We start from the raw sequence: 26788 nt of genomic DNA on the forward strand, positions 1-26788 counted from the left end.
AGATGTTATGTGGTAGAAACCGACACACCATTGTAAAGCAATTATCCTCCAATTGAAAGTTTTAAAAATGTTTACCACCGCCCCCCGCCCCCCATAAAAAAACTTGAGGCATCAGAGCTAACTATTAAACAGAGAAATGTCATTTCTTGAAAGGATGTAACATTTAAAAAAAATATGTCCTTGACGTAGGTTAATGTCAGGGTTAGGCAGTGTTTTTTAAATAATTCAACTACTTCTTTTGACGTTGAACTATAGTGTAAATAAAGTTCTATATAATCAGAATTGAGTTAGATAGAAAATTAATTTCTAGTAACTAATGCTTACAGTTAAGTTAAATTTTTAAAATATCTGGTTTTAACAAACACTTTGTAGCTGAATATAAAATTTTTTTAATGCTAAAATATATAGTATATTAATCTAGATCCAATATGGGAAGGAAAATATGTAAGAATCTGCAAGTATAAGCAAGAGGTAAAAGCTTGGATGTGCAGGACTTCAACTTCTGAATACAATCAGCATATTTTAGTGAAGGGGGCTGGATATACTTTTGCCATCACTTGCTCAGTAGAATTAAGCCAAATATTTGAAAAGTTATGAACCTCATACTTTAAAATGTTGTCAAATGTAAAACAAGTGAGTTTTTACCAAAATGTTTAAAAGAACCATGTGATTTTGTTATCCAAGGCTCAAGTAAAATGATAGCTGGTCTTATGCATCTATTTTTTATTTTGCTTTTTAAAGATAATACAGATTTGGTCTATATATAATAAATATTGTTTAAAGAATATTTGAATGAAAGAATTGATTTTATAAGAACTAATAACTATATCCTGGTTTGTTGTTGTTGTTCATTTGCTAAGTCATGTCCAACTCTTTGCAACCCCATAGACTGAAGCATGCCAGGCTCCTCTGTCCTCATCTATCTCCTGGAGTTTGCTCAGATTCATGTCCAGTGAGGTGGTGATACCATCCAACCATCACATCCTCTGCCACTGTCTTATCCTTTTGCCTTCAATCTTTCCCAGCATCAGGGTCTTTTCCAGTGAGTTGGCTGTTTGCATCAGGTGGAGCTTCAGCTTCAGCATCAGTCCTTCCAATGAATATTTAGGGTTGATTTCCTTTCAGATTGACTGGTTTGATCTTGCAGTCCATGGGACTCTGAAGAGTCTTCTACTGCACCACAGTTCGAAGGCATCATTTCTTCGGTGTTCAGCCTTCTTTATGGTCCAACTCTCACATGCCAGTTTAGCTTTTCCTTTTTTTGATTAGCTTAATTCCACAATTATAATTTAAAATTTTTGATGTCATAATAAGAGCCATATTTGACTAACATAATACTTCTATTAGAATAGCTTATGTCTAAAAAAGAGAACACTCATAAATCCTCAAATCATCTTTCAACATAACCTTCTCACATCATTCACAGGAAACATGTAGGATCTTTATGACTATAATTCAGCAAATTGTAAATAGAATTTTATCGTTGTTTTGTTTTTGTTTGACAGCTCACCGGAAAATTCAATAAACAAATCAAATGAGTTCTTTATAATCTCATCATCTAAACTCCACAGGACAGGGCATGGACATTGCTGTGTCTGATTATAGATGGAAAGAATAGGAAAAACTGATTTATCTCCCTTTCTTATTTTATCTCAGCCTTGAAGGGGAGAGGGGGCAGTTCTTTGTGAAATAATTCATGTTGTAACATTACACTTGTTTTAAACACTAGAAACAAGCTGTGCTAAAAACATAAACCCTAGTAATAGATTTTGTTTTTAATATTGCCATTATTTGTCAGTCATAAGCTTAGAAAATATCTAATTTTTAATTTAAATGTCACATTACAGGTTTTTTTTTTTTTACCTCATTCTTTATATCTGAACTGCAAAAGATCACATCATTCCTTATTGAAGCAAGGAAAAAAATTAGAAAGTAACAAGAAAAATATTTTTCTCTTAATTTTAAGTTTATAAACAGGATGATTTGACAGTATGTGTTATCATTTCAGTCAGGGATAATGTCTAAAATGTAAATAATAATTGCACAAAAATGTCAGTTAATTTGGTCACATGTATTTCAAGAATCTGATGGTTGCTGGCAATCATTTTTGATGATTTTTAAAATTCCATATAAAATGATTATATAATCCATACTTTCCTGTTTCAATCACAGCTCAGATTAAGGTTTTCAGAGCACAATTCAGTGCAGTGTTTCATCATTTTTCTTGTGGTTGGTTTAGGAAAACCTCTCTTTCAAAATTAGTGAGCGTAAATAAGTAATTTAGATAGTGTGTACATATAGTATTTTGAAATACATTCAATCCCATATAGAAATGTATATATTACCTAGATAAAGGCAACATAAAACATTTATTAAATACTCTCTAGGTACCAGGTCATTAGTAAAGCTTTTTATATGGATTATATAATATTTGTTTGTTATTGTTACATTTATTGTACATATTTGGAAATTAAGGATTTAGAAATATTGATACACTCAAGGTCACAAAGTCAATAAGTCATGTTTATGGTTTAGTGTATTTGTTCTATCAAAACCAATCTTTTCTTTTGTATACACTTCAATCTAAATTATACTATCACAGTATGTCCATATTCTCAATCTATACTTGAATAATAACCTTACTTTAAATTTTACATTTTCTCCTCATTTCTCTGCTAGGTTATACACATACAATAGGACACATTTATAAAGACAGTTTTAAAGTGGGCCAAATGTTTAGAATATATAGAAAGGTAATTGGAATGTTACCCATTTTCCAAATAGAAAGTTTTATTAGTCTTATCATAATAATGGGCTTCCCAGGTAGTGCTCATGGTAAAGTTTATCTGCCTACCAGTGCAGAAGACATAAAAGACACTGGTTTGATCCCTGAGTCGGAAAGATCTCCTGGAGGAGGGCATGGCAGCCCATTCCAGTATTCTTGCCTGGAAAATCCTATGGACAGAGGAGCCTGGTGGGCTATAGTCCATAGGGTTGCAAAGAGTCAGACACGACTGAAGCAACTTAGCACATCATTATAATAGCGCCTTAAAGACTTTTCATGTCTATACCACATTTTATTCTTATGTCATTCTGTTAGACATATGAGGTAGATACTAATTTTCACATGAGGGAGATAAGGCATAGAGAATAGTTTAGTTTCAATTCTGTGTGCTTTCCCTTGGGACCACACTTATCATGATGATATTCTATTATTACAAATCTGTACCGTAAATTATACCATATTATAAGACGTTACAGATGTGACTAACTGGGAACTATAACATGACCCAAATTTGCTGCCTGAATTAAGATATCTATCTATCTATATATAATTCAACATAAAATTTTTAAGTAAATGCAGATAGATCAGTGAACTGGAAGACAGAGTAATGTATATCACCTAGATTGAGCAGAAAAAAGAATTTAAGAAACGAGGATAGTTTAAGAGACCTCTGGGACAACATCAAGCATATAGGGGCCCAGATGGAGAAGAGAGAAAGGGGCAGAGAATTTACTTGAAGAAATAAAAGCTGAAAACATCCATAACCTTGGAAAGGAACAGACACCCAGATCCAGGGAGTACAGAGTATCCAAACAAGATGAACCCAAAGAGACCCACACCAAGACAGATTATAATACTTAGAAGGGCATAAATTAAAGGTACAGAATCTTGAAAGCAGCAGAGAAAGTCAACCGGTTACGTTATAAGTGAACTCCCATATGACTGTTAGCTTACTTTTCAGCAGAAACTTTTTAGGCAGAAGCCATTTCCTTCTCCAATGCATGAAAGTGAAAAGTGGAAGTGAAGCCGCTCAGTCATGTCTAACTCTTAGCGATCTCATGGACTGCAGCCCACCAGGCTCCTTCGTCCATGGGATTTTCCAGGCAAGAGTACTGGAGTGGGGTGCCATTGCCCCATAACTAAATGGTACCATATATTTAAAGTGATGAAAGGAAAAAATCTACAACCAAGAATACTCAGTAGGGTTATTATTAAGATTTGAAGGGGAAATAGAATTTTATAGATAAGCAAAAGCTGAAAGTTTTCAAACCGCTAAGTCGGCTTTAAGAGAAATGTTAAAAAGACTTCTCTAAGGAGAGAAGACAAAAAATAGAAACACAACTAGAAACATTTAAATTACAGAAGAAAAAGGCAAACATACAGTAAAAGTAGTATCAGCCATATATAAAGTTAGTAGTAGAGTTAAAAGACAAAAGTAAAAGCATCAATATCTACAATAACTAAAGGATACAAAAACCAAAAAAGATGTAAAATGTGGTAACAAGAAAGTTAAATGTGATTTGGAGGAGTAAAAATGCAGGGTTGTTAGAATATAGTTGAACTTGAGATCACTAACTTAAAATAAATACATATACATTGGTGTTATAGATGAACCTCCTGGTAATCACAAGTCAGAAACCTATAATAGATACACACACATGCAAGAAAAGAGAAAAGACAGTTGTCAAATCACAAGGAAAGAGAGTAAAAGAAGAAACAAAAAGAACTACAAAACCCCCAAAACAGTAAACACAGTGACAACAAGTACATACCTATCAACAGTTACTTGAAATGTGAATATATTAAATGGTCCAATCAAAAGATATAGAGAGGCTGAATGGAGTGAAAAACAAGGCCCACAGGTATGCTGCCTGGATGAGAGTCATTTCAGATCTAAAGACACACACAGACTGAAAACAAAGGGCAGGAAAGAGGTTTTACATGCAAATGGAAACAGAAAGCTGGGCAGTACTTATATCAGATAAGATAGAAAGAAGGACATCGCATAATGATGAAGGGATCAATTCAACAAGAAAATTAACAATTGTAAATATGTGTATACCCAACATAGGAGCACCTAAATGCATACAGCGCATGTTAACAAACACAAAGGGAGAGATTGAGAGTGATACAATAATAGTAGGGGACTTTAACAGGCCACTTATATCAACAGGAAGATCTTGTAGACAGAAAATCAATACGGAAACACTGCTCCTAAATGAAAGATTAGACCACATGGATTTCATAAGTCTCATGAAATTTAAGAAGATTGAAATCACATCAAGTATCTTATTCTGCAACAGTGCTAATGAGACCATTACTATAAGGAGGAAAAAACCTGCAAAAAACACAAACGTGGAAGCTAAACAATATGCTGCTAAACAACCAACGGGTTACTGAAGGAATCAAAGAAGGAACTGAAGCACTGTTGGAGACAAGTAAAATGGAAACACAATGATTGGTATCTATGGAACATAATAAAAGCAGTTCTAAGAGGAAAGTTTACAGTGGTACCAGATTACTTCAGGAGACAGAAAAAAATCTCAAATAAATAATCAAACCTTATACCAAAAGTAGCTAGAAAATGAGGGACAAGCAAAACTTGAAATTAGTAGAAGGAAAGAAATCATAAAAATCAGAGGAAAAGTAAATGAAATAGAGACTTTAAAAAAGAAAGAAAAAGATCAATGAAACTAAGACCTGGTTCTTGAAAAGACAAACAAAATTGGTAAACTTTAGCCAGACTCATCATGGGCCCAAATAAAATCAGTAGTAAAAGAGAAGTTAGCACTGACACCACTGAAATGCAAAGAAACATAAGAAATTACTATGAACTGTTACATACCTTCTAGGTTGTAAAAGACAACCTAGAAGAAATGAATAAATTCCTAGAAATATACAGTTCCAAAGATTGATTGAGAAAGAAATAGGAAATATGAGCGAACTGATTACCAGTAATGGCATTGAATCACTGATTTAAAAATCCGCCCCCACCCCCCAATAAAAGTCCAGGACTAAATGGCCTCATCAATGAGTTCTACCATGCATTTAAAGGATGACTGAAATCTGTCCTTCTCAAGCTACTTCAAAAATCTGAAGGGAAAGGAGTGCTTCTGAACTCATTCTATGAGGTCAGCATCACCCTGATACTAAAACCAGATGGAATTACTACACAAAAAAGAGAATCAAGGTCAATGTCATTGATAAAGCTAGATGTAACAATTTTCAACAAAATATTAGCAAACTGAATTCAACAGTACATTAAAAGGAATATATAATAACATGGTCAGGTGGAATTTATCCCAGTGGTACAAGGATAGTTTGGTATACAAAAATCAATGTCATAACATTATCAAATTGAAAAAAAATTTTATTATCTCAATAGATGTAGAAAAACTTTTATCAAAGTTCAACATGCATTTATGATAAACAATAGAGAGGGAACTTACCCCAACATAATAAGAGACATATATGACAGACCCACAGCCAACGTCATACCCAATGGTGAAAAGCTGAAAGCATTTCTACTAGGATCTGGATCAAAACAAGGATGCCAATTGCTGCCACTTTATTTAATATAGTATTGTAAGTCCTAGCCACAGCAGTCAAATAAGAAAAATAAACAGAAGGAATCCAAATTGAAAAGGAAGAATTAAAACTATCATTGTTTGCGATGACCTGATTCTATGTAGTAGGAGGAGGAGGAGTAGAGTAGTGGTGTTACTCGCTCAGTTGTGTCCAACTCTTTGTGACCCAGTGGACTGTAGCCTGCCAGGCTCATCTGTCCATGGAATGCTCCAGGCAAGAATCCTGGAGTGGATTACCACTTCCTTCTCCGATACTATATATAGAAAATCCTAAAGTCGCCATCAAAAAAACTTAGAACTAACGAATGAATTCAGTAAAGTGACAGGCCTCAAAATTAATATCCAAAAGTTTTCTATGATTCTATACACTGACAACAAAACATCAGAAAGAGAAATTAAGAAAACAACTCAATTTACAATTGTATCCTAAAGAATAAAATACCTGTGAATGAAGTGTTAGTCACGCAGTCATGCCCAGTTCTCTGCCGCCCCATGAACTGTAGCCTCCCAGGCTCCTCTGTCCATGGAATGCTCCAGGGGATCTTCCTAACCCAGACTGAACCTGGGTCTCCTGCATTGCAGGCAGATTCTTTTATATCTGAGCCACCACCTGGGAATAAACCTAACTAAAGCAATACAAGACTTGTACTCAGAAAACTGTAAGACACAGATGGAAGAAACTGAAGATGACATAAACAAAAGGAAATACACACCATGCTTATGGACTGGAAGACTTAACATTGTCAGAATACTCCTTAGGCAATCTATAGATTGAGTGTAATCAGTATCAAAATGCCAAAATCATTTTTCACACAACTACAGCAAATAATCATAGTCAATTAATCAAAGAAGGCAACATATAAAATGGGGAAAAGACAGCCTCTTCAATAAATGGTGTTGTGATAACTAGACATGCGAAATAAGCAAACTGGACTACTTTCTCATACCATATACAAAAATAAACTCAAAATGGATTAAAGACTTTAAGACCCGAAGCCATAAAACTCCTAGAAAAAAAAACATAGGCTGTATGCTCTCTGACATCGGTCCTAACAATATAATTTTGGGGAAATATGTCTCCTTAGACAAGGGAAACAAAAAAATAAACAAATGGGACCACATTAAACTAAAAAACTTCTGCTGCTGCACAGTGAAGGAAGCTATCAGCAAAGTGAAAAGGCAGCCAGCTGAATGGGAGAAGATATTTGCAAAAGATAAAAGATTAAAGTCTAAAATATACAAAGAACTCACATAACTCAATATCAAAATAACAAAGAACCCAATTTAAAAATGGCCAGGGGGCCTAAATAGACACTTTTCCAAAGAAGACATATGGCCAACAGCCACATGAAAAGATGCTCAACATCACTAATCATCAGAGACATGCAAGTAAAAATTACAATGAGATAACGCATCAGAATAACTGTTACCAAATAGACAACGAATAAGTGTTAATGAGGATGTCGAGAAAAGGGAATGCTTGTGCACTGTTGGTGGAATTGTAAATTGGTGCAGACATTATGGAAAACAGTATGGAAGTTCCTCAGAAAATTAAAAAGACAACTGCAATATGATTTAGTAATTTACTTCTGGGTACTTATTTGAAGAAAATAAAAACCATGATTTGAAAAAAATATACGCACTCAAATGCTCACTGGACCTTTATTTACAATACTCTAGATATAGAAGCAACCTAAGTGTCCAACATGAGGTGAAAGGATAAAGACAAAGTGTCACACACACACACACACACACAGCTAAACAGCTGAAGGTTTTAAGAAATGCAAATTTCGTGTGTATTCAGTCACACTTTTTATTGTTGTTACAAAGCTCTGCCACTACATTGGGCTTTTGTAGTTCTGTGGAGTTTTCCTTTTTCCCTTTTTTCTTTCTTCTTTTTTTTTTTCTTTTCTCTTTTTTATAATTTTAATTTTTAATTTTTTAAATCCTATTACATTTTTTCTATATTTATCACTGTTTGCCTTTCCTACTGTTCTCTTCCCCTTGCAGTTAATCTTTAATGTATATAAATCTTCATCTACCTCGATTTAACTTTGCATATCCATTCTTTCTTTCTTTCCTTTCCTCTCAACATTTTGTTAGTTTTATTTTCATTGCTTTATTCACCAATTGGCACCTTGCTTTAGTTTTGTTTTCCAGTTTGTGCTTTAGTTTTGTTCTGGTAGATACAATTTTTGGTTTCCTTTGTTTGCCAGGTCAGTCTATTGTAGTTTATTTTTGTTGAGCTGTTTTGATTTTGCTTATGGGTGTATACATATACGTGTCTATTCAGTCACACTTTTTATTGCTGCTATAAACCTCTGACTCTGTGTTGGGCTTTTGCAGTTCTATGGAGTTTTCCTTTTTTCTTTCTTCTTCCTTTTTTTTTTCTTTTCTCTTTTTTATAATTTTAATTTTTAAAAAACCTATTATATTTTTTCTACATTTATTCTTTTGTTTGCCTTTCCTACTGTTCTCTTCCCCTTGAAGTTAATCTTTAATGTATATAAATCTTCTTCATCTACCTCTGTTTAACTTAGCATATCTATTCTTTCTTTCTTTTCTTTATTTCCTTTCCTCTCAACATATTTGTTAGTTTTGTTTCATTGCTTTATTCCCCACTTGGCACCTTGCATTAGTTTTGTTTTCCAGTTTGTACTTTACTTAGTTTTGTTCTTAACTAGTAAATATAATTTTTGATTTACTTTGTTCTCCAGGCCAATCTACTGTACTTTATTTTTGTTGGACTGTTTTGACTTTGCTCATGGGGGAATGTGTGTATGGTGTATATTTCATTATTTTAATTATTATTTGCCTGATTTTATAACTGCCATTTGTCTGGGTTTCACCTTTGGTTTCTCATTTTTGGATATTTGATTTAATCTCGCTTAATGCCATAACAAACCACTTATAGAATCCTCGTTCCTGACCAGAGATCAAGCCCTGAGCATTTGGAGTGGGAGCACTGACTCCAAGATCAAGACTACCAGAGAACTAAAACTAGGGAGTATCAAATAGTGAGAACTCACACAAAGGAAACCACTTGAATACAAGACCCGGCATCACCCAACCACCAGTAGCACCCTGTGCAGGACGCCTCATCTAAACAGCAAACAAAACAAAAATACAAAGCCAATCTTCAGCAGACAGGATTCCCACCTCACTCAGCCTTGCCCCTCAGAAGAAAAACAAACAAACAAAAACTCAGCACAAATCTCACCCTGTAGGAAGCTTATACAAACCACTAGACCAACCTTAGGAAGGCAGAAACCAAAAGGAAGACAGAATTCAGCTTGGGAGCCTGGGAAAAGGAGCTCTCAAACACAATAAGTTAAAAAAAAATAGTGAAAAGGCAGAAAAATACTACACAAATGAGGGAACAAATTAGAAACACAGAAGTCCAAATAAATGAAGAGGAAATAGGCAAACTACCTGAAAAAAAATTCAGAATAATGATAGTAAATATGATCAAAAAACTTGAAAACAAAATGGAGAAAATGCAAGAATCAATTAACAAAGACCTAGAAGAATTAAAGAATAAACATATAGAGAAGAACAACAGAATTACTGAAATTAAAAATACTGTAGAAGGAATCAATAGCAGAATATCTGAAGCAGAAAAATGAATCAGTGAGCTGGAAGATAAAATGGTGGAAATAAATTCTGAAGAGCAGAATAAAGTAAAAAAGAATGAAAAGAACTGAGGATCATCTCAGAGACCTCTGGGACAATATCAAACACACCCACATTCGACTTATAGGGGTCCCAGAAGAAGAAGAGAAAAAGAAAGGGTATGAGAAAAATTTTGAAGAGATTATAGTTGAAAATTTCCCCAACATGGAAAAGGAAATAGTCAATCAAGTTCAAGCAGCACAAAGAGTCCCATACAGGATAAGACCAAGGAGAAACAAGCCAAGACACATGCTAATCAAACTGACAAAGACTAAACACAAGAATATTAAAAGCAGCAAGGGAGAAGCAACAAGTGACATACAAGGGAAACCCCATATGCTTAACAGCTGATCTTTCAGCAGAAACTCTGCAGGCCAGAAGGGACTGGAAGGATATATTTAAAGTATTGAAAAGGAAAAAAACCTACTGTACCCCCACAAGGATCTCATTCAAAATTGATGGAGAAATCAAAAGCTTTTCAGACAAGCAAAAGTTAAGAAAATTCAGTACCATGTAACCAGCTTTACAACAAATGTTAAAGGGACTTATATAGCCAAGAAATACAAGAGAAGAAAAAAGATATACAAAATCAAACCCAAACGATTAAGAAAATGGCAGTAGGAACATATTTTTCAATAATCACTTTAAATGTAAATGGATTAAATGCTCCAACTAAAAGATACAGACTGGCTGAATGGATACAAAAATAAGACCTATATATATATATATACTGTCTAAAAGAAACCCACTGCAGACCTCACAGCACATATAGACTGAAAGTGAGAGGATGGAAAAATATATTCCATGCAAATGGGAAGCAATGCAAACCTGGAGTAGCAATCCTCATATCAGACAAAATAGACCTTAAAATAAAGAATATTACAAGAGATAAGGAAGGACACTACGTAATGATCAAGGAATCAATCCAGGAGGAAGACATAACAATTGTAAATATCTATATGTACCCAACATAGGAGCACCTCAATACATAAGACAAACACTAAAGGGCATAAAAGGAGAAATTAACAGTAACACAATAATAGTAGGAGACTTATAACACCCCACTCACACCAATGGACAGATCATCACAACAGAAAATTAATAAGGAAACACAGTCTTAAATGATACATTAGATGAGATGGATCTCATTGATATCTTCAGGATATTCTATCCAAATGCAGAGGAAAACACCTTCTTCTCAAGTGCACATAGAACAATCTCCAGGATAGACGTCATCTTGGGTTGCAAATAAAAGCTCAGTAAATTTAAGAAAATTGAAATCGTATCAGGCATCTTCTCTCAACCACGATGCTGTGAGACTAGATTTCAATTACAAGAAAAAAACTGAAAGAAACACAAACACATGGAAATTAAACAACACGTTTCTAAATAACCAACACATTACTGAAGAAATCAAAAGGGAAATAAAATATCTAGAAACAAATAACAATGAAAACATGACAACTCAAAACCTATGGGATGCAGCAAAAGCAGTCCTAAGAGGGAAGTTTATGTCCATGCAATCATGCCTCCAGAAACAAGAAAAGCATCAGGTAGACAACCTAACTTTACACCTAAACTGGAAGAAGAAAAAAAAAAACCCAAAATTAGTAGAAAGAAAGAAATCATAAAGATCCAAGCAGAATAAATGAAAAAGAAATGGAAGAAACAATAGTAAAGAGTAATAAAACTAAAAGCTGGTTCTTTGAGAAGATAAAACTGGCAAGCCTTTAGCCAGGCTTATCGACAAAAAAAGAGAGAAGCATCAAATCAACAACTAGAAATGAAAAAGGAGAAGATAAAACAAGCAATGCAGAAATACAAAGGATTATAAGAGACTATTATGAACAACTGTATGGCAATAAAATGGGTAACCTGAAAGAAATAGACAGATTCTTAGAAAAGTTCAGTCTTCCAAGACTGAACCAGGCAGAAATATAAATTATGAGTAACCCAATTAGAAGCACTGAAATTGAAGCTGTGATCAAACATCTCTCAAAAAACAAAAGCCCGGGACCAGACGGCTTCACAGGACAATTCTATCACACGTTTAGAGAAGAGCTAATGCCTATCCTTCTAAAACTCTTTCAAAAAATTGCAGAGGAAGGAACATTTCAAAACTCATTCCAAAGGCCACCATCACCCTGATACTAAAACCAGACAAAGACAACACACAAAAAAGAAAACTACAGGCCAATGTCACTGATGAACATAGATGCAAAAATCCTCAACAGAATTTCAGCAAAGGGAATTCAGCAACACATCAAAAAGCTCATACACCATGAGCAAGCTAGGTTTGTTCCAGGGATGCAAAGATTCTTCAGTGTACACAAATCAATTGATGTGATACACCATATTAACAAATTGAAAGATAAAAACCATATGATCATCTCAGTAGATGCAGAAAAAGCCTTGAACAAAATTCAGTACCCATTTATGATTAAAACCCTTCACAAAATGGGCATAGAAGGGACCTACATCAACATAATAAAGGCCATATATGATAAGCCTACAGCAAGCATTATTCTCAATGGTGAAAAACTGAACATTCCCCGTAAGATCAGGAACAAGACAAGGGTGTCCACTTTCACCACTGTTATTCAACATAGTTCTGGAAGTCCTAGCTACAGCCATCAGAGAAGGGAGAAAAATAAAAGGAATCCGGATTGGAAAAGAAGAAGTTCTCACTGTTTGCGGATGACATGATACTGTACATAGAAAACCCTAAAGATAGTATCAGAAAATTACTAGAGCTAATCAGTGAGAAGACTCTATACATGGACATCACCAGATGGTCAACACCGAAATCAGATTATTTATATTCTTTGTAGCCAAAGATGGAGAAGCTCTATATAGTCAGCAAAAACAAGACCAGGAGCTGACTGTAGCTCAGACCATGAACTCCTTATTACCAAATTCAGACTTAAATTGAAGAAAGTAGGGAAAACCACCAGACCATTCAGGTATGACCTCAATCAAATCCCTTATGATTATACAGTGGAAGTGAGAAATAGATTTAAGGGCCTAGATCTGGTAGATAGAGTGCCTGATGATCTATGGAATGAGGTTCGTGACATTGTAGAGGAGACAGGGATCAAGACCATCCCCATGGAAAAGAAATGCAAAAAAGCAAAATGGCTGTCTGGGGAGGCCTTACAAATAGCTGTGAAAAGAAGAGAAGCGAAAAGCAAAGGAGAAAAGGAAAGATACAAGCATCTGAATGCAGACTTCCAAAGAATAGCAAGAAGAGATAAGAAAGCCTTCCTCAGCAATTAATGCAAAGAAATAGAGGAAAACAATAGAATGGGAAAGACTAGAGATCTCTTCTAGAAAATTAGAGATACCAAGGGAACATTTCATGCAAAGATGGGCTTGATAAAGGACAGAAATGGTATGGACCTAACAGAAGCAGACGATATCAAGAAGAGGTGGCAAGAATACACAGAAGAACTGTACAAAAAAGATCTTCATGTCCCAGATACTCATGATGGTGTGATCACTGACCTAGAGCCAGACATCCTGGAATGTGAAGTCAAGTGGGCCTTAGAAAGCATCACTACAAACAAAGCTAGTGGAGGTGATGGAATTCCAGTTGAGCTATTTCAAATCCTGAAAGATGATTATGTGAAAGTGCCACAGTCAATATACCAGCAAATTTGGAAAACTCAGCAGTGGCCACAGGACTGGAAAAGGTCAATTTTCATTCCAATCCCAAAGAAAGGCAATGCCAAAGACTGCTCAAACTACCGCACAATTGCACTCATCTCACATGCTAGTAAAGTAATGCTCAAAATTCTCCAAGCCAGGAGGCTTCAGCAATACATGAACCATGAACTTCCTGATGTTCAAGCTGGTTTTAGAAAAGGCAGAGGAACCAGAGATCAAATTGCCAACATCGGCTGGATCATGGAAAAAGCAAGAGAGTTCCAGAAAAACATCTATTGCTGCTTTATTGACTATGCCAAAGCCTTTGACTGTGGAAAATTCTGAAAGAGCTGGGAATACCAGACCACCTGATGTGCCTCTTGAGAAATTTGTATGCAGGTCAGGAAGCAACAGTTAGAACTGGACATAGAACAACAGACTGGTTCCAAATAGGAAAAGGAGTACGTCAAGGCTATATATTGTCACCCTGCTTATTTAACTTATAATGCACAGTACATCATGAGAAACACTGGGCTGAAAGAAACACAAGCTGGAATCAAGATTGCCGGGAGAAATATCAATAACCTCAGATATGCAGATGACACCACCCTTATGGCAGTAAGCAAAGATGAACTAAAAAGCCTCTTGATGAAAGTGAAAGTGGAGAGTGAAAAAGTTGGCTTAAAGCTCACCATTCAGAAAACGAAGATCATGGCATCCGGTCCCGCCACTTCAAGGCAAATAGATGGGAAACAGTGGAAACAGTGTCAGACTTTAGTTTTCTGGGCTCCAAAATCACTTCAGATGGTGACTGAAGCCATGAAATTAAAAGACGCTTACTCCTTGGAAGGAAAGTTATGACCAACCTAGATAGCATATTCAAAAGCAGAGACATTACTTTGCCAACAAAGGTCCATCTAGTCAAGGCCATGGTTTTTCCTGTGGTCATGTATGGATGTGAGAGTTGGAATGTGAAGAAGGCTGAGTGCTGAAGAATTGCTGCTTTTGAACTGTGGTGTTGGAGAAGACTCTTGAGAGTCCCTTGGACTGCAAGGAGATCCAACCAGTCCATTCTGAAGGAGATCAGCCCTGGGATTTCTTTGGAAGGAATGATGCTAAAGCTGAAACTCCAGTACTTTGGCCACCTCATGTGAAGAGTTGACGTCGGAAAAGACTCTGATACTGGGGGAGGGATTGTGGGCAGGAGGAGAAGGGGACGACAGAGGATGAGATGGCTGGATGGCATCACTGACTCGATGGACGTGAGTCTGGGTGAACTCCGGGAGTTGGTGATGGACAGGGAGGCCTGGCATGCTGCGATTCATGGGGTCGCAAACAGTCGGACACAACTGAGCAAGTGAACTGAACTGAACTGAATCAGTGAATACAGCAAAGTTGCAGGATACAAAATCAATGCACAGAAATCACTTGCATTTCTATATACTAACAATGAAAAATCAGAAAGAGAAATTAAGGAAACAATCCCATTCACCATTCCAAGAAAAAGAAATATCTAGGAATAAACTTACCTCAGGAGACAAAAGAACTGTACACAGAAAACTATAAGACACTAATGAAAGAAATCAAAGACAACAGAAACAGATGGAGAGATATCCCATGTTCCTAGGTAGGAAGAATCAATATTGTGAAAATGACAATACTACCAAACACAATCTACAGATTCAGTGAGATCCCTATCAAATTAGCAATGTCTGTTTTCACAGAACTGGAACAAAAAATTTCACAATTCATATGGAAACACAAAAAACACCGAATAGCCAAAGCAGTCCTGAGAAAGAAGAATGGAGCTGGAGGAAACAACCTTCCTGACCTCAGATTATACTACAAAGCTACAGTCATCAAGACAGTATGGTACTGCCAAAAAAACAGAAATATAGACCAACAGAACAAGATGGAAAGCCCAGAAGTAAACCCATGCACCTATGGGTACCTTATTTTTGACAAGAGGCAAGAATTATACAATGGGGCAAAGATTGCCTCTTCAAGAAATGGTGCTGGGAAAACTGGACAGCTGCATGTAAAAGAATGAAATTAGAACACTTCCTAACACAATACACAAAGATAAACTCATAATGGATTAAAGACCTAAATGCAAGACCAGAAACTATAAAACTCTTAAACATAGGCAGAACACTTGATGACATAAATCAAAGCAAGATCCTCTATGACCCACCTCCTAGAGTAATGGAAATAAAAACAAAAGTAAACAAGTGGGACTTGATTAAACTTAAAAGCTTGTGCACAGCAAAGGAAACTATATGCCAGGTGAAAAGACAACCCTCAGAATGGGAGAAAATAATAGCAAATGAAACAACTGACAAAGGATTAATTTCCAAAATCGACATACAACTCAATCAAAAAGTGGGGAAAAGACTTAAACAGACATTTCTCCAAAGAAGACATACAGATGCTTATAAAATGCATGAAAAGATGCTCAACATCGCTCATTATTAGAGAAATGCAAATCAAAACTACAATGAGATATCACCTCCAACCGGTCAGAATGGCCATCATCAAAAAGTCTACAAACAATAATGCTGGAGAGGATATGGAGCAAAGGGAACACTCTTGCACTGATGGTAAGAATGTAAATTGTACAGCCTCTATGAAAGACAGTATGGAGAGTCCTTTGAAAACTAGGAATAAAACCACAGTATGACTCAGCAATGCCACTCCTAGGCATATAACCTGAGAAAACTAAAATCGAAAAAGACACATGTATCCCATTGTTCATTGCAGCACTATTCACAATAGCTAGAACATGGAAGCAACCTAGATGTTCATCGACAGATGAGCGGATAAAGAAGTGGTAAATGTACACAATGAAATATTACTTAGCCATAAAAAGAAATGCATTTGAGTCAGTTCTAATGAGGTGGCTCAACCTAGAACCTATTATACAGACTGAAGTGAGTCAGAAAGAGAAAGATAAATATTGTACTCTAACACATATATGTCGAATCTAGAAAAATGGTACTGAAGAATTTATTTACAGGACAGCAGTGGAGAAACAGACATAGAGAATAGGTTTATGGACATGGGATGAGGGGAAGCGAGGGTCAGATGTATGGAAAAAGTACCATGGAAACTTACATTACCATATGTAAAATAGTTAGCCAAGGAGAATTTGCTGTATGGCTCAGGAAATTCAAACAGCAGCTCTGTATCAATATAGAGGAGTGGGATGGGGTGGGAGATGGGAGGGAGATTTAGAAAGGAGGGGTTATATGTATACCTATGGCTGATTCATGTTGAGGTTTGACAGAAAATGACAAAATTCTATAAAACAATTATCCTTCAATAAAAAATAAATTAGAAAAAAAGAAAATTAAACCTATTTTTTAAAAAAAGAAATTCAAATCTCTAGTTATATGTTAAGGAAGTCAAGGTGTAATATACAGAATAAGGAATATGGTCAGTAATAGTGTAGTAAATCTGTGTGGGGACAGATAGTTACTAGACTTAGGGTGATCTTTCATAATGTATGAAAGTATCAAATCATTATGTAATACACCTGTAACTAACATAATATTGTTACATAGTATTGTCAAGTTTATTTCAATAGAAATAATTAAAAATAAATGTAGAGAATTACTATGTTCATGGATCAGACAATTCTATATTATTAGTAGAATTAATCTACAAATTGATCTATAGATTCAAAGCAATCCCAAATCAAACATCAATGTGCTTTTTAAATGAAACTGATAAGCTAGTTTTAAAATTTATGTAGCTATTTAGATAACTTAGAATAGTAATTTTGAAAAGGGCACACATAATTGGATAACTCACAGCTCTAGTTTCAAGATTAAGTATATTACAATGAAGGCAGTGTGGTATTGGCACAGGGATAAATACATCAATGCAAAAGACTGAAAAGTTCAGAAATCAGCACACAAGTACATGGTCAATTTATTTTCAGCAAATGTGCCTGAGTAATTCAGTGGTGGTAATGAATAGTCTTTTCAAAACATGGTATTGAAACAGCTGGCTACCCATTTGGAAAATATTGAACCCCCCTTTACCAAACATCATGCATGAAAATAAATTTGAAAGATTTCACCTACCTGATATAAAATCAAAACATTAAAACATTAAAAAACCTCGAATAGCCAAAGCGATCTTGAGAAAGAAGAATGGAACTGGAGGAATCAACCTACCTGACTTCAGGCTCTACTACAAAGCCACAGTCATCAAGACAGTATGGTACTGGCACAAAGACAGAAATATTGATCAATGGAACAAAATAGAAAGCCCAGAGATAAATCCACGCACATATGGACACCTTATCTTTGACAAAGGAGGCAAGAATATACAATGGATTAAAGACAATCTCTTTAACAAGTGGTGCTGGGAAATCTGGTCAACCACTTGTAAAAGAATGAAACTAGAACACTTTCTAACACCATACACAAAAATAAACTCAAAATGAATTAAAGATCTCAACGTAAGACCAGAAACTATAAAACTCCTAGAGGAGAACATAGGCAAAACACTCTCTGACATACATCACAGCAGGATCCTCTATGACCCACCTCCCAGAATATTGGAAATAAAAGCAAAAATAAACAAATGGGACCTAATTAACCTTAAAAGCTTCTGCACATCAAAGGAAACTATTAGCAAGGTGAAAAGACAGCCTTCAGAATGGGAGAAAAGAATAGCAAATGAAGCAACTGACAAACAATTAATCTCAAAAATATACAAGCAACTCCTACAGCTCAACTCCAGAAAAATAAATGACCCAATCAAAAAATGGGCCAAAGAACTAAATAGACATTTCTCCAAAGAAGACATACAGATGGCTAACAAACACATGAAAAGATGCTCAACATCACTCATTATCAGAGAAATGCAAATCAAAACCACAATGAGGTACCATTTCACACCAGTCAGAATGGCTGCGATCCAAAAGTCTACAAGTAATAAATGCTGGAGAGGGTGTGGAGAAAAGGGAACCCTCTTACACTGTTGGTGGGAATGCAAACTAGTACAGCCACTATGGAGAACAGTGTGGAGATTCCTTAAAAAACTGGAAATAGAACTGCCTTATGATCCAGCAATCCCACTGCTGGGCATACACACTGAGGAAACCAGAAGGGAAAGAGACACGTGTACCCCAATGTTCATCGCAGCACTGTTTATAATAGCCAGGACATGGAAACAACCTAGATGTCCATCAGCAGATGAATGGATAAGAAAGCAGTGGTACATATACACAATGGAGTATTACTCAGCCATTAAAAAGAAAACATTTGAATCAGTTCTAATGAGGTGGATGAAACTGGAGCCTATTATACAGAGTGAAGTAAGCCAGAAGGAAAAACACCAATACAGTATACTAACGCATATATATGGAATTTAGAAAGATGGTAACAATAACCCTGTGTACGAGACAGCAAAAGAGACACTGATAAAAAAAAAAATCAGAACATTAACACTTTAAGAAGGAAAATATTAGGTTGGGACAAAAGTAATTGTGGTTTTTGTACTATTGAAATTTGCCATTTGATATTGGAATATATTATAAATAAATGTGGTTATGTTATATATCATTTTAATGCACATTTCTTGCTTTATGTTTTTTTGCTAGTGACTTATTGTTGTTCTTCAGTTGCTAAGTTATGTCCAACTCTTTGTGACCCCATGGACTGCTGCACACCTGGCTTCCCTGTCCTTCACCATCTCCCAGAGCTTGCTTAAACTTAGGTCCATTGAGTCAGTGATACCATTCAGCCGTCTCACCCTCTGTCGTCACCTTCTCCTCCTGCCTTCAGTCTTTCCCAGCATCAGGGTCTTTTCCAATGAGTCAGCTCTGCGTCAGATGGCCGAAGTATTGGAGCTTCAGCTTCAGTCCTTCAGGGTTGATTTCCATTATGATTGACTGGTTTGATCTCCCTGCTGTCTAAGGGACTCTTAAGAGCCTTTACTTGCTGTTTATTTTCTGTTTATTTTAGACTATGGAAATGATGTTAGACAAAAAGCAGATTTGAGCAATTTTCTTATTTGAGTTCAAAATGGGTCGTGAAACATCAGAGACAACTTGCAACATCAACAGTGCATTTGGCTCAGGAACTTCTAACGTACAATACAATGCAGTGGTGGTTCAAGAAGTCTTGCAAAGGAGACAAGAGACTTGAAGATGAGCATAATTGCTGGCCATCAGAAGTTGACAGTGAAAATTGAGAGTCATCATCAAAGCTGATCCTCTTACAGCTATTTGAGAAGTTGCCTAAGAACTCAGCGTTGACCATTTTACAGTCATTCAGCATTTGAAGCAAATTGGAAAGGTGCAAAAGCTCAAAAAGTGGATTAGCTGACCAGAAATCAAAAAAATTGTCAGTTTGAAGTGCCTTCTTCTCTTATTCTATGCAACAACAATGAACCATTTCTCAATCAGATTGCAAAATGCAACAAAAAGTGGATTGTATACAAGAACTGGTGATGACCACCTCAATGGTTGGACTGAGAAGAAGCCCAAAGCACTTCCCAAAGCCAACTTGCACCAAAAAAGATTATGGTTACTGTTTGGTGGTCTCTTGCTGGTCTGATCCACTACAACTTTCTGAATCCCTGTGAAACTATTACATCTGAGAATTATGCTCAGCAAATTGATAAGATGCACTGAAAACTGCAGCCCCTGCAGCTGGCATTGTTCAACAGAACGAGCCCAGTTCTTCCCAATGACAATGTCCAACCACGCATTAACTTGAACAAATTGAACTATGAAGTTTTGCCTCCTCCAGCATATTCACCTCTCACCAACCAACTACCATTTCTTCAAGCATCTTGACAATTTTTCCAGAGAAAATGCTTCCACAATTAGCAGGATCCAGAAAATGCATTCCAAGAGTTCTTTGAATCCCCAGCTACAGATTTTTATGCCACAGTGATAAACTTATTTCTCACTGGAAAAATTGTGTTGATTGTAATCATTCCTATTTGATTAATAAAAATGTGTTTGAGCCTAGTTATAATGATCCAAAATTCACCACCTCAAACAGAAATTACATTTGCACCAACCTAACTGGAGAAAATCTTTGTAATATTAAATCAGGCAGATTTCTTAGGTAGGAAGCACAAATCACAATCTTTTAAAAAAGAATAATTTGGACTTCCTTGAAAAACTTAGGAAAATTAAAAGGCAACCCACAGACTGAGAGAATATAATAAATCACATATATGATTTGTGTGTGTATATCTGTATCTATAATACATATATATGTCAGGGGAGTGTGTAATTTCCTTGGTTCTGTCTCACTGCAGCAAAAATTTGAAGCAATGGAGTAGTGTTATACAGCTCAGTTTTATTCGGCAAGCAAAGGAAAATACATCCTCGAGGTGTGAGGGCAGGCCAGCCCAAAAGAAGTGAAGAGAAGAGAAGCCAGCGGCTTAATTTTGGCTCCCCTTTTTGTATGTTTTCCTCCTCCCCCTGAGCCTGTCCGATGTAAACTGGGCTAGCCAGGAGGGCTGTTTGCTTCATCTGAGGTTCTCACTCAGGTTCTTGGTCCTTCCTTTGTTCTATTTTTCCGGGCTTTTTCCTTTCTTTGTTTTTTTGCCATCACTATTTTTGACTCCTTTTTCCTATTCTAACTACCTAACATATATGTATCCAGAATATATAGAAAATGATTATAATTCAATGATTAATTTCCCAAAGAAAAATAACTTGGGTGATAAATGAACACTGAGGCATACTTTCACACTTATTTGAAACACATAAAAATAACTCTAAAAATTACTAACATCCAAGTATAAAAATTTTGACATTTAGTGTATTTGTACAGAGAATGGTAGAGTACTTCTTTTAAAATTGTAATTGAAAATAGCAAAGTATTTTAATCAGAACTGTTAGTTGCTCAATCATGTCCAACTCTGTGAAACCCCATGGACTATAGCCCGCCAGGCTCCTCTGTCCATGGAATTTTCCAGGCAATAATACTGGAGTGTGTTGCCACTTCCTTCTACATAGGATCTTCTGAATCCAAGGATTGAACCTACATCTCTTGTGTCTCCTGCATTGCAGGCAGATTCTTTATCACTGAGCCACCTGAGAAGCCCAATCAGAGGAAAGAAAACATCAGTTCAGTTTATAAGCAAAATTAAACAGAGTTACTAACCAAAATAATGAAGTTAAAAAATATATGGAAACTATATTATGGAGGCATATTATTTGTATTTTTAGAAAGATAGAGCCATATATTAGTGTGAAAAGATTTTAAAAAGTGAATATTAATTTGTTGAATAAGAAACATAGTATCAATGAGGATGTATCTAAATGACTAGATGGCAATAAGTAAATGTCTTCTGTGACTTTCTCTTTATATATTTTTTCTTACAGGAATTACATTGACAGGATTTCCCCTTGAGTATGTCTTGAGACCACATCCTTCCTCATAGCATCTTGCTCCAATCTTAGTGAACTGATTTACTTCTCCTTTGTTTTAGTTTTTCATTTTAAAATCACAGACCAAAAAAAAAAAAAAAAAAAACAAAAAACCCTACATTTTTTTCTCTTTTTTTTTACCTTCAGAGTCATAGTGACTTAGCAAAAAGTCAATGCCTCCTTCTTATTTACTCACATAGAGTATGCCATACCTCAAAATGTTTTTCAAGTAGTTTTTGCATTTTAAAGAGAATGTAAGGGATTTCTGTGTGTTGATTTTATATCCTGCAACTTTACCATAGTCATTGATTAGCTCTAGTAATTTTCTGGTGGAGTCTTTAGGGTTTTCTATGTAGAGGATCATGTCATCTGCAAATAGTGAGAGTTTTACTTCTTCTTTTCCAATTTGGATTCCTTTTATTTCTTTTTCTGCTCTGATTGCTGTAGCCAAAACTTCCAAAACTATGTTGAATAGTAATGGCGAAAGTGGGCACCCTTGTCTTGTTCCTGACTTTAGAGGAAATGCTTTCAATTTTTCACCATTGAGGATAATGTTTGCTGTGGATTTGTCATATATAGCTTTTATTATGTTGAGGTATGTTCTTTCTATTCCTGCTTTCTGGAGAGTTTTTATCATAAATGGGTGTTGAATTTTGTCAAAGGCTTTCTCTGCATCTATTGAAATAATCATATGGTTTTTATTTTTCAATTTGTTAATGTGGTGTATTACATTGATTGATTTGCGGATATTGAAGAATCCTTGCATCCCTGGGATAAAGCCCACTTGATCATGGTGTATGATCTTTTTAATGTGTTGTTGGATTCTGATTGCTAGAATTTTGTTAAGGATTTTTGCATCTATGTTCATCAGTGATATTGGCCTGTAGTTTTCTTTTTTTGTGGGATCTTTGTCAGGTTTTGGTATTAGGGTGATGGTGGCCTCATAGAATGAGTTTGGAAGTTTACCTTCCTCTGCAATTTTCTGGAAGAGTTTGAGCAGGATAGGTGTTAGCTCTTCTCTAAATTTTTGGTAGAATTCAGCTGTGAAGCCGTCTGGACCTGGGCTTTTGTTTGCTGGAAGATTTTTGATTACAGTTTCAATTTCCGTGTTTGTGATGGGTCTGTTAAGATTTTCTATTTCTTCCTGGTCGAGTTTTGGAAAGTTGTACTTTTCTAAGAATTTGTCCATTTCTTCCACATTGTCCATTTTATTGGCATGTAATTGTTGATAGTAGTCTCTTATGATCCTTTGTATTTCTGTGTTGTCTGTTGTGATCTCTCCATTTTCGTTTCTAATTTTATTGATTTGAGTTTTCTCCCTTTGTTTCATGATGAGTCTGGCTAATGGTTTGTCAATTTTATTTATCCTTTCAAAGAACCAGCTTTTGGTTTTGTTGATTTTTGCTATGGTCTCTTTTGTTTCTTTTGCATTTATTTCTGCTCTAATTTTTAAGATTTCTTTCCTTCTACTAACCCTGGGGTTCTTCATTTCTTCCTTTTCTAGTTGCTTTAGGTGTAGAGTTAGGTTATTTATTTGACTTTTTTCTCGTTTCTTGAGGTGTGCCTGTATTGATTGCTATGAACGTTCCCCTTAGGACTGCTTTTACCGTGTCCCACAGGTTTTGGGTTGTTGTGTTTTCATTTTCATTTGTTTCTATGCAAATTTTGATTTCTTTTTTGATTTCTTCTGTGATTTGTTGGTTATTCAGCAGCGTGTTGTTCAGCCTCCATATGTTGGAATTTTTTAATAGTTTTTCTCCTGTAATTGAGATCTAATCTTACTGCATTGTGGTCAGAAAAAATGCTTGGGATGATTTCTATTTTTTTGAATTTACCAAGGCTAGCTTTATGGCCCAGGATGTGATCTATCCTGGAGAAGGTTCCATGTGCGCTTGACAAAAAGGTGAAATTCATTGTTTTGGGATGAAATGTCCTATAGATATCAATTAGGTCTAACTGGTCTATTGTATCATAAAATAAAATTAAAAAAAAAAAGATTTAAATTGGCAGATGCTAGAATAGTCTTGGACAAGAAGAAAATCCTATCTATGAAACAATTAAGACTTTTTATTTTTCCTCTCTGCAAACAGTGATTAATTGCAAAGTGGGAAATATTTTCCAGTAAATAACTCACATATTTGGACATGTTTGGATGAGGGGTGACAAAAAAAACATATAACTTTACTTGAAGAGAAAGGTAAAAACATTTATTTAAAGTCTTTTGTGAAATAAAAAAAGTCTTTTGTGAAAGTGATTAATTCATTAAAATTAGGAGAGATGTATTAGAGAAAAACTTTAGAAAGGAAAAGGACGAAAATTATATTGTGATTTTAAAAGTTTGGAAGACAAAGAACATAGCAAAAAGGAATTGAATAGAGTTAATTTTTAATAAAATTTACTTGAATAAAAAATAAATAAATAAAGAGAATGTAACTGTGGAAATGATTCTAAAGTTCAGTGTTACAGAAAATTATGACCTTGCTTTCATTTTGTAGGGCATCAAAAATGTGTAAAGTACTGGAGGATGGATTACATCTGTTTTGTCTTCTCCTAAAGTAATAATTTTTGTGGTTCTTTACTTTTCCTCTTTTCCTTTGGTCTGTGGCTGCAAAAATCACTTTAATTGCTCAGCTAACCTTTCCTTCTACCCAAGCATACCTTTAAAAAAACAGGTAATATTATTTTTTTGAGGCTTGATATACTCTGATGAAATGTGAAGCTTATTTACTTTGCTTAGCATTCCTTTTTTGCTGGAGAGCCTGACTATACCAGTTCTCTTTAACTTTCATGTAGATTTGTTATTGGGCGAGAAAAACCTGGACAAGTGAGTGAGGTTGCCCAGTTGATAAGCCAGACGCTGGAACAAGAAAGGCGCCAGAGAGAGCTGCTTGAACAGCACTATGCCCAGTACGATGCTGACGACGATGAGGTGAGTTGCGCTTGCAAACATTCTTCTTCCTTCATTTCTTCTTACTACATCCCTACTCGATAAAACTCTCTTCACCATATAACAGTAAGACAGATCTTTGCAGTTTTTCAAGGAGAATGTGTCAACCTCATCCTCACAAAAAGGAAATATTGCTTGTGTTTGTGATTAGCTTATCAATCAATTAATGGTATCATATTTAAAGTATGAAGTCTTCTGGATCAAATAAGCCCTCTTTTACCATTATTAAGATACATTCATTGAAACAAAAAAAGGGTAAAAATACCAAAATATAAATACTAGCTATCTTGGATTTTTCTCTCTCTGCTTTGTATTTTTCAATTTTTTTCCAAATTTTCTACAGTAAGTATGTAACAGGGAACACTTTTTCAAAAAATCAGTAATCATTTTGAATGAAAAGACATACATACATATACAAACATACACAGAAAAAGTACTGAAAATTGGTGAGTTTTTTAGAATTTTTTCCCCCCAGGAAGAGAAAGTTCTTTGGATCTGCTCACTATGATTTGTGTTCACATAATGCAGAACAAAGCTTTCCACCAGCACATATTCCATAGAGTAGATCCATATTGGAGTAATTTTGCATCCTGCTCTCTGTAAAAGATCAAGCAAATGAATAGAAGCTAACCCCCAAGTGAAAACGACTCTCCGGAACCCTTGTGTGTCGTAATATAATACAGATGCTGGTCTATTTCTAATGTGAGTGCCAAATGTACGTTGATATAATGGGACAACATACTTTTTTATAAACATGTTAAACATGCATATGTTTCACATTGACATGTCAAAGGATCCATCAACAATGTAGCTGCAGTGTTTCATGCTCCATAAACATAGTGAATATTCAGGTAAAATAGATATTCTTTGTTATACCAGCTGGTAGAAGGACAGTGCAACTTCATATGTTCAACCTCTACTCATCTGATATATTATTTTTCCAGAACTTTTTTGGTTTCTATCAAGGACCTAGTAAAGATTAATAAAGAGACATTCAAATATTTTTCATGTATTTTTAGTGTGGAATGTTTTAACCCAAATGTATATTCATTTTTCATTTGCTTGTAGTATAATGAGGATGTATGCTCTCTTTATTATAGTAGAAAATTTTTTCAGTGGTGCTTCAGTCAACTATTGATCTAAGAATAAACATCAGACTATTCTTCACGTGAGTGAATTAGTTTCTTACAATTCTATTTAATTGATTTAGTTTTTCACTTTCAGAATTCATTTTAAATGGCAAGTATTTTTTTGAAACAAAAACAGTGATTTCCTCAAATGTTTGAACTTTCATCTTCCCAATTTTTCAGTTCTCTGCACAAGTATCTTGTGTTTTATCAGAGACGCTGATTTGCTTTGGCTGCAAGCCTGAATTAGGATCATTGCAGATTTGGCTGTTACCTGCTCACTCTGTTAGAAAAAATTTGGACTGAAGTTCAGGGGAGTACGGGTGACATCAAGTGGTGGAAGGTGAGGAGGCCAAATTTTCCAGTCGCTGAATCTCAGTGTCTTTGCTTAAAAGTACAGGGCCAGTTCCTTATATTCCATAAAGCATGAGGAATAAAGCATCAGGTCTAACAAGGAAAGAGGGAAAAATCAGATATTTCTTTAATTAAGGCTTCCCAACTGAACATTTTAGATCACATACTACATATTTTCTCCAGTTATTTTGAGGAATAGATCACATTCATCTGCCAAAGCTTTCAACCTAAAGTTTTGTGTGTTTTTTTTTAGTGTAAGATTTT

At 35.4% G+C, this 26788-nt stretch overlaps 1 protein-coding gene across 13 annotated transcripts in view; it reads left to right on the forward strand.

Moving 5' to 3' along the window:
• Nucleotides 1-26788, forward strand: part of PPP1R9A (protein phosphatase 1 regulatory subunit 9A) — a 349577-nt gene that overhangs the window by 221261 nt on the left and 101528 nt on the right. For all 13 annotated transcript variants that reach the window (XM_070787167.1, XM_070787170.1, XM_019959701.2 and 10 more), the window contains one exon: nucleotides 24890-25025. In XM_070787167.1, the coding sequence (XP_070643268.1) occupies nucleotides 24890-25025 (136 nt within the window). The remainder of the gene's footprint in view (nucleotides 1-24889; nucleotides 25026-26788) is intronic.

The sequence above is a fragment of the Bos indicus genome, chromosome 4 (genome assembly GCF_029378745.1).
Source record: "Bos indicus isolate NIAB-ARS_2022 breed Sahiwal x Tharparkar chromosome 4, NIAB-ARS_B.indTharparkar_mat_pri_1.0, whole genome shotgun sequence".
Taxonomy (NCBI): domain Eukaryota; kingdom Metazoa; phylum Chordata; class Mammalia; order Artiodactyla; family Bovidae; genus Bos; species Bos indicus.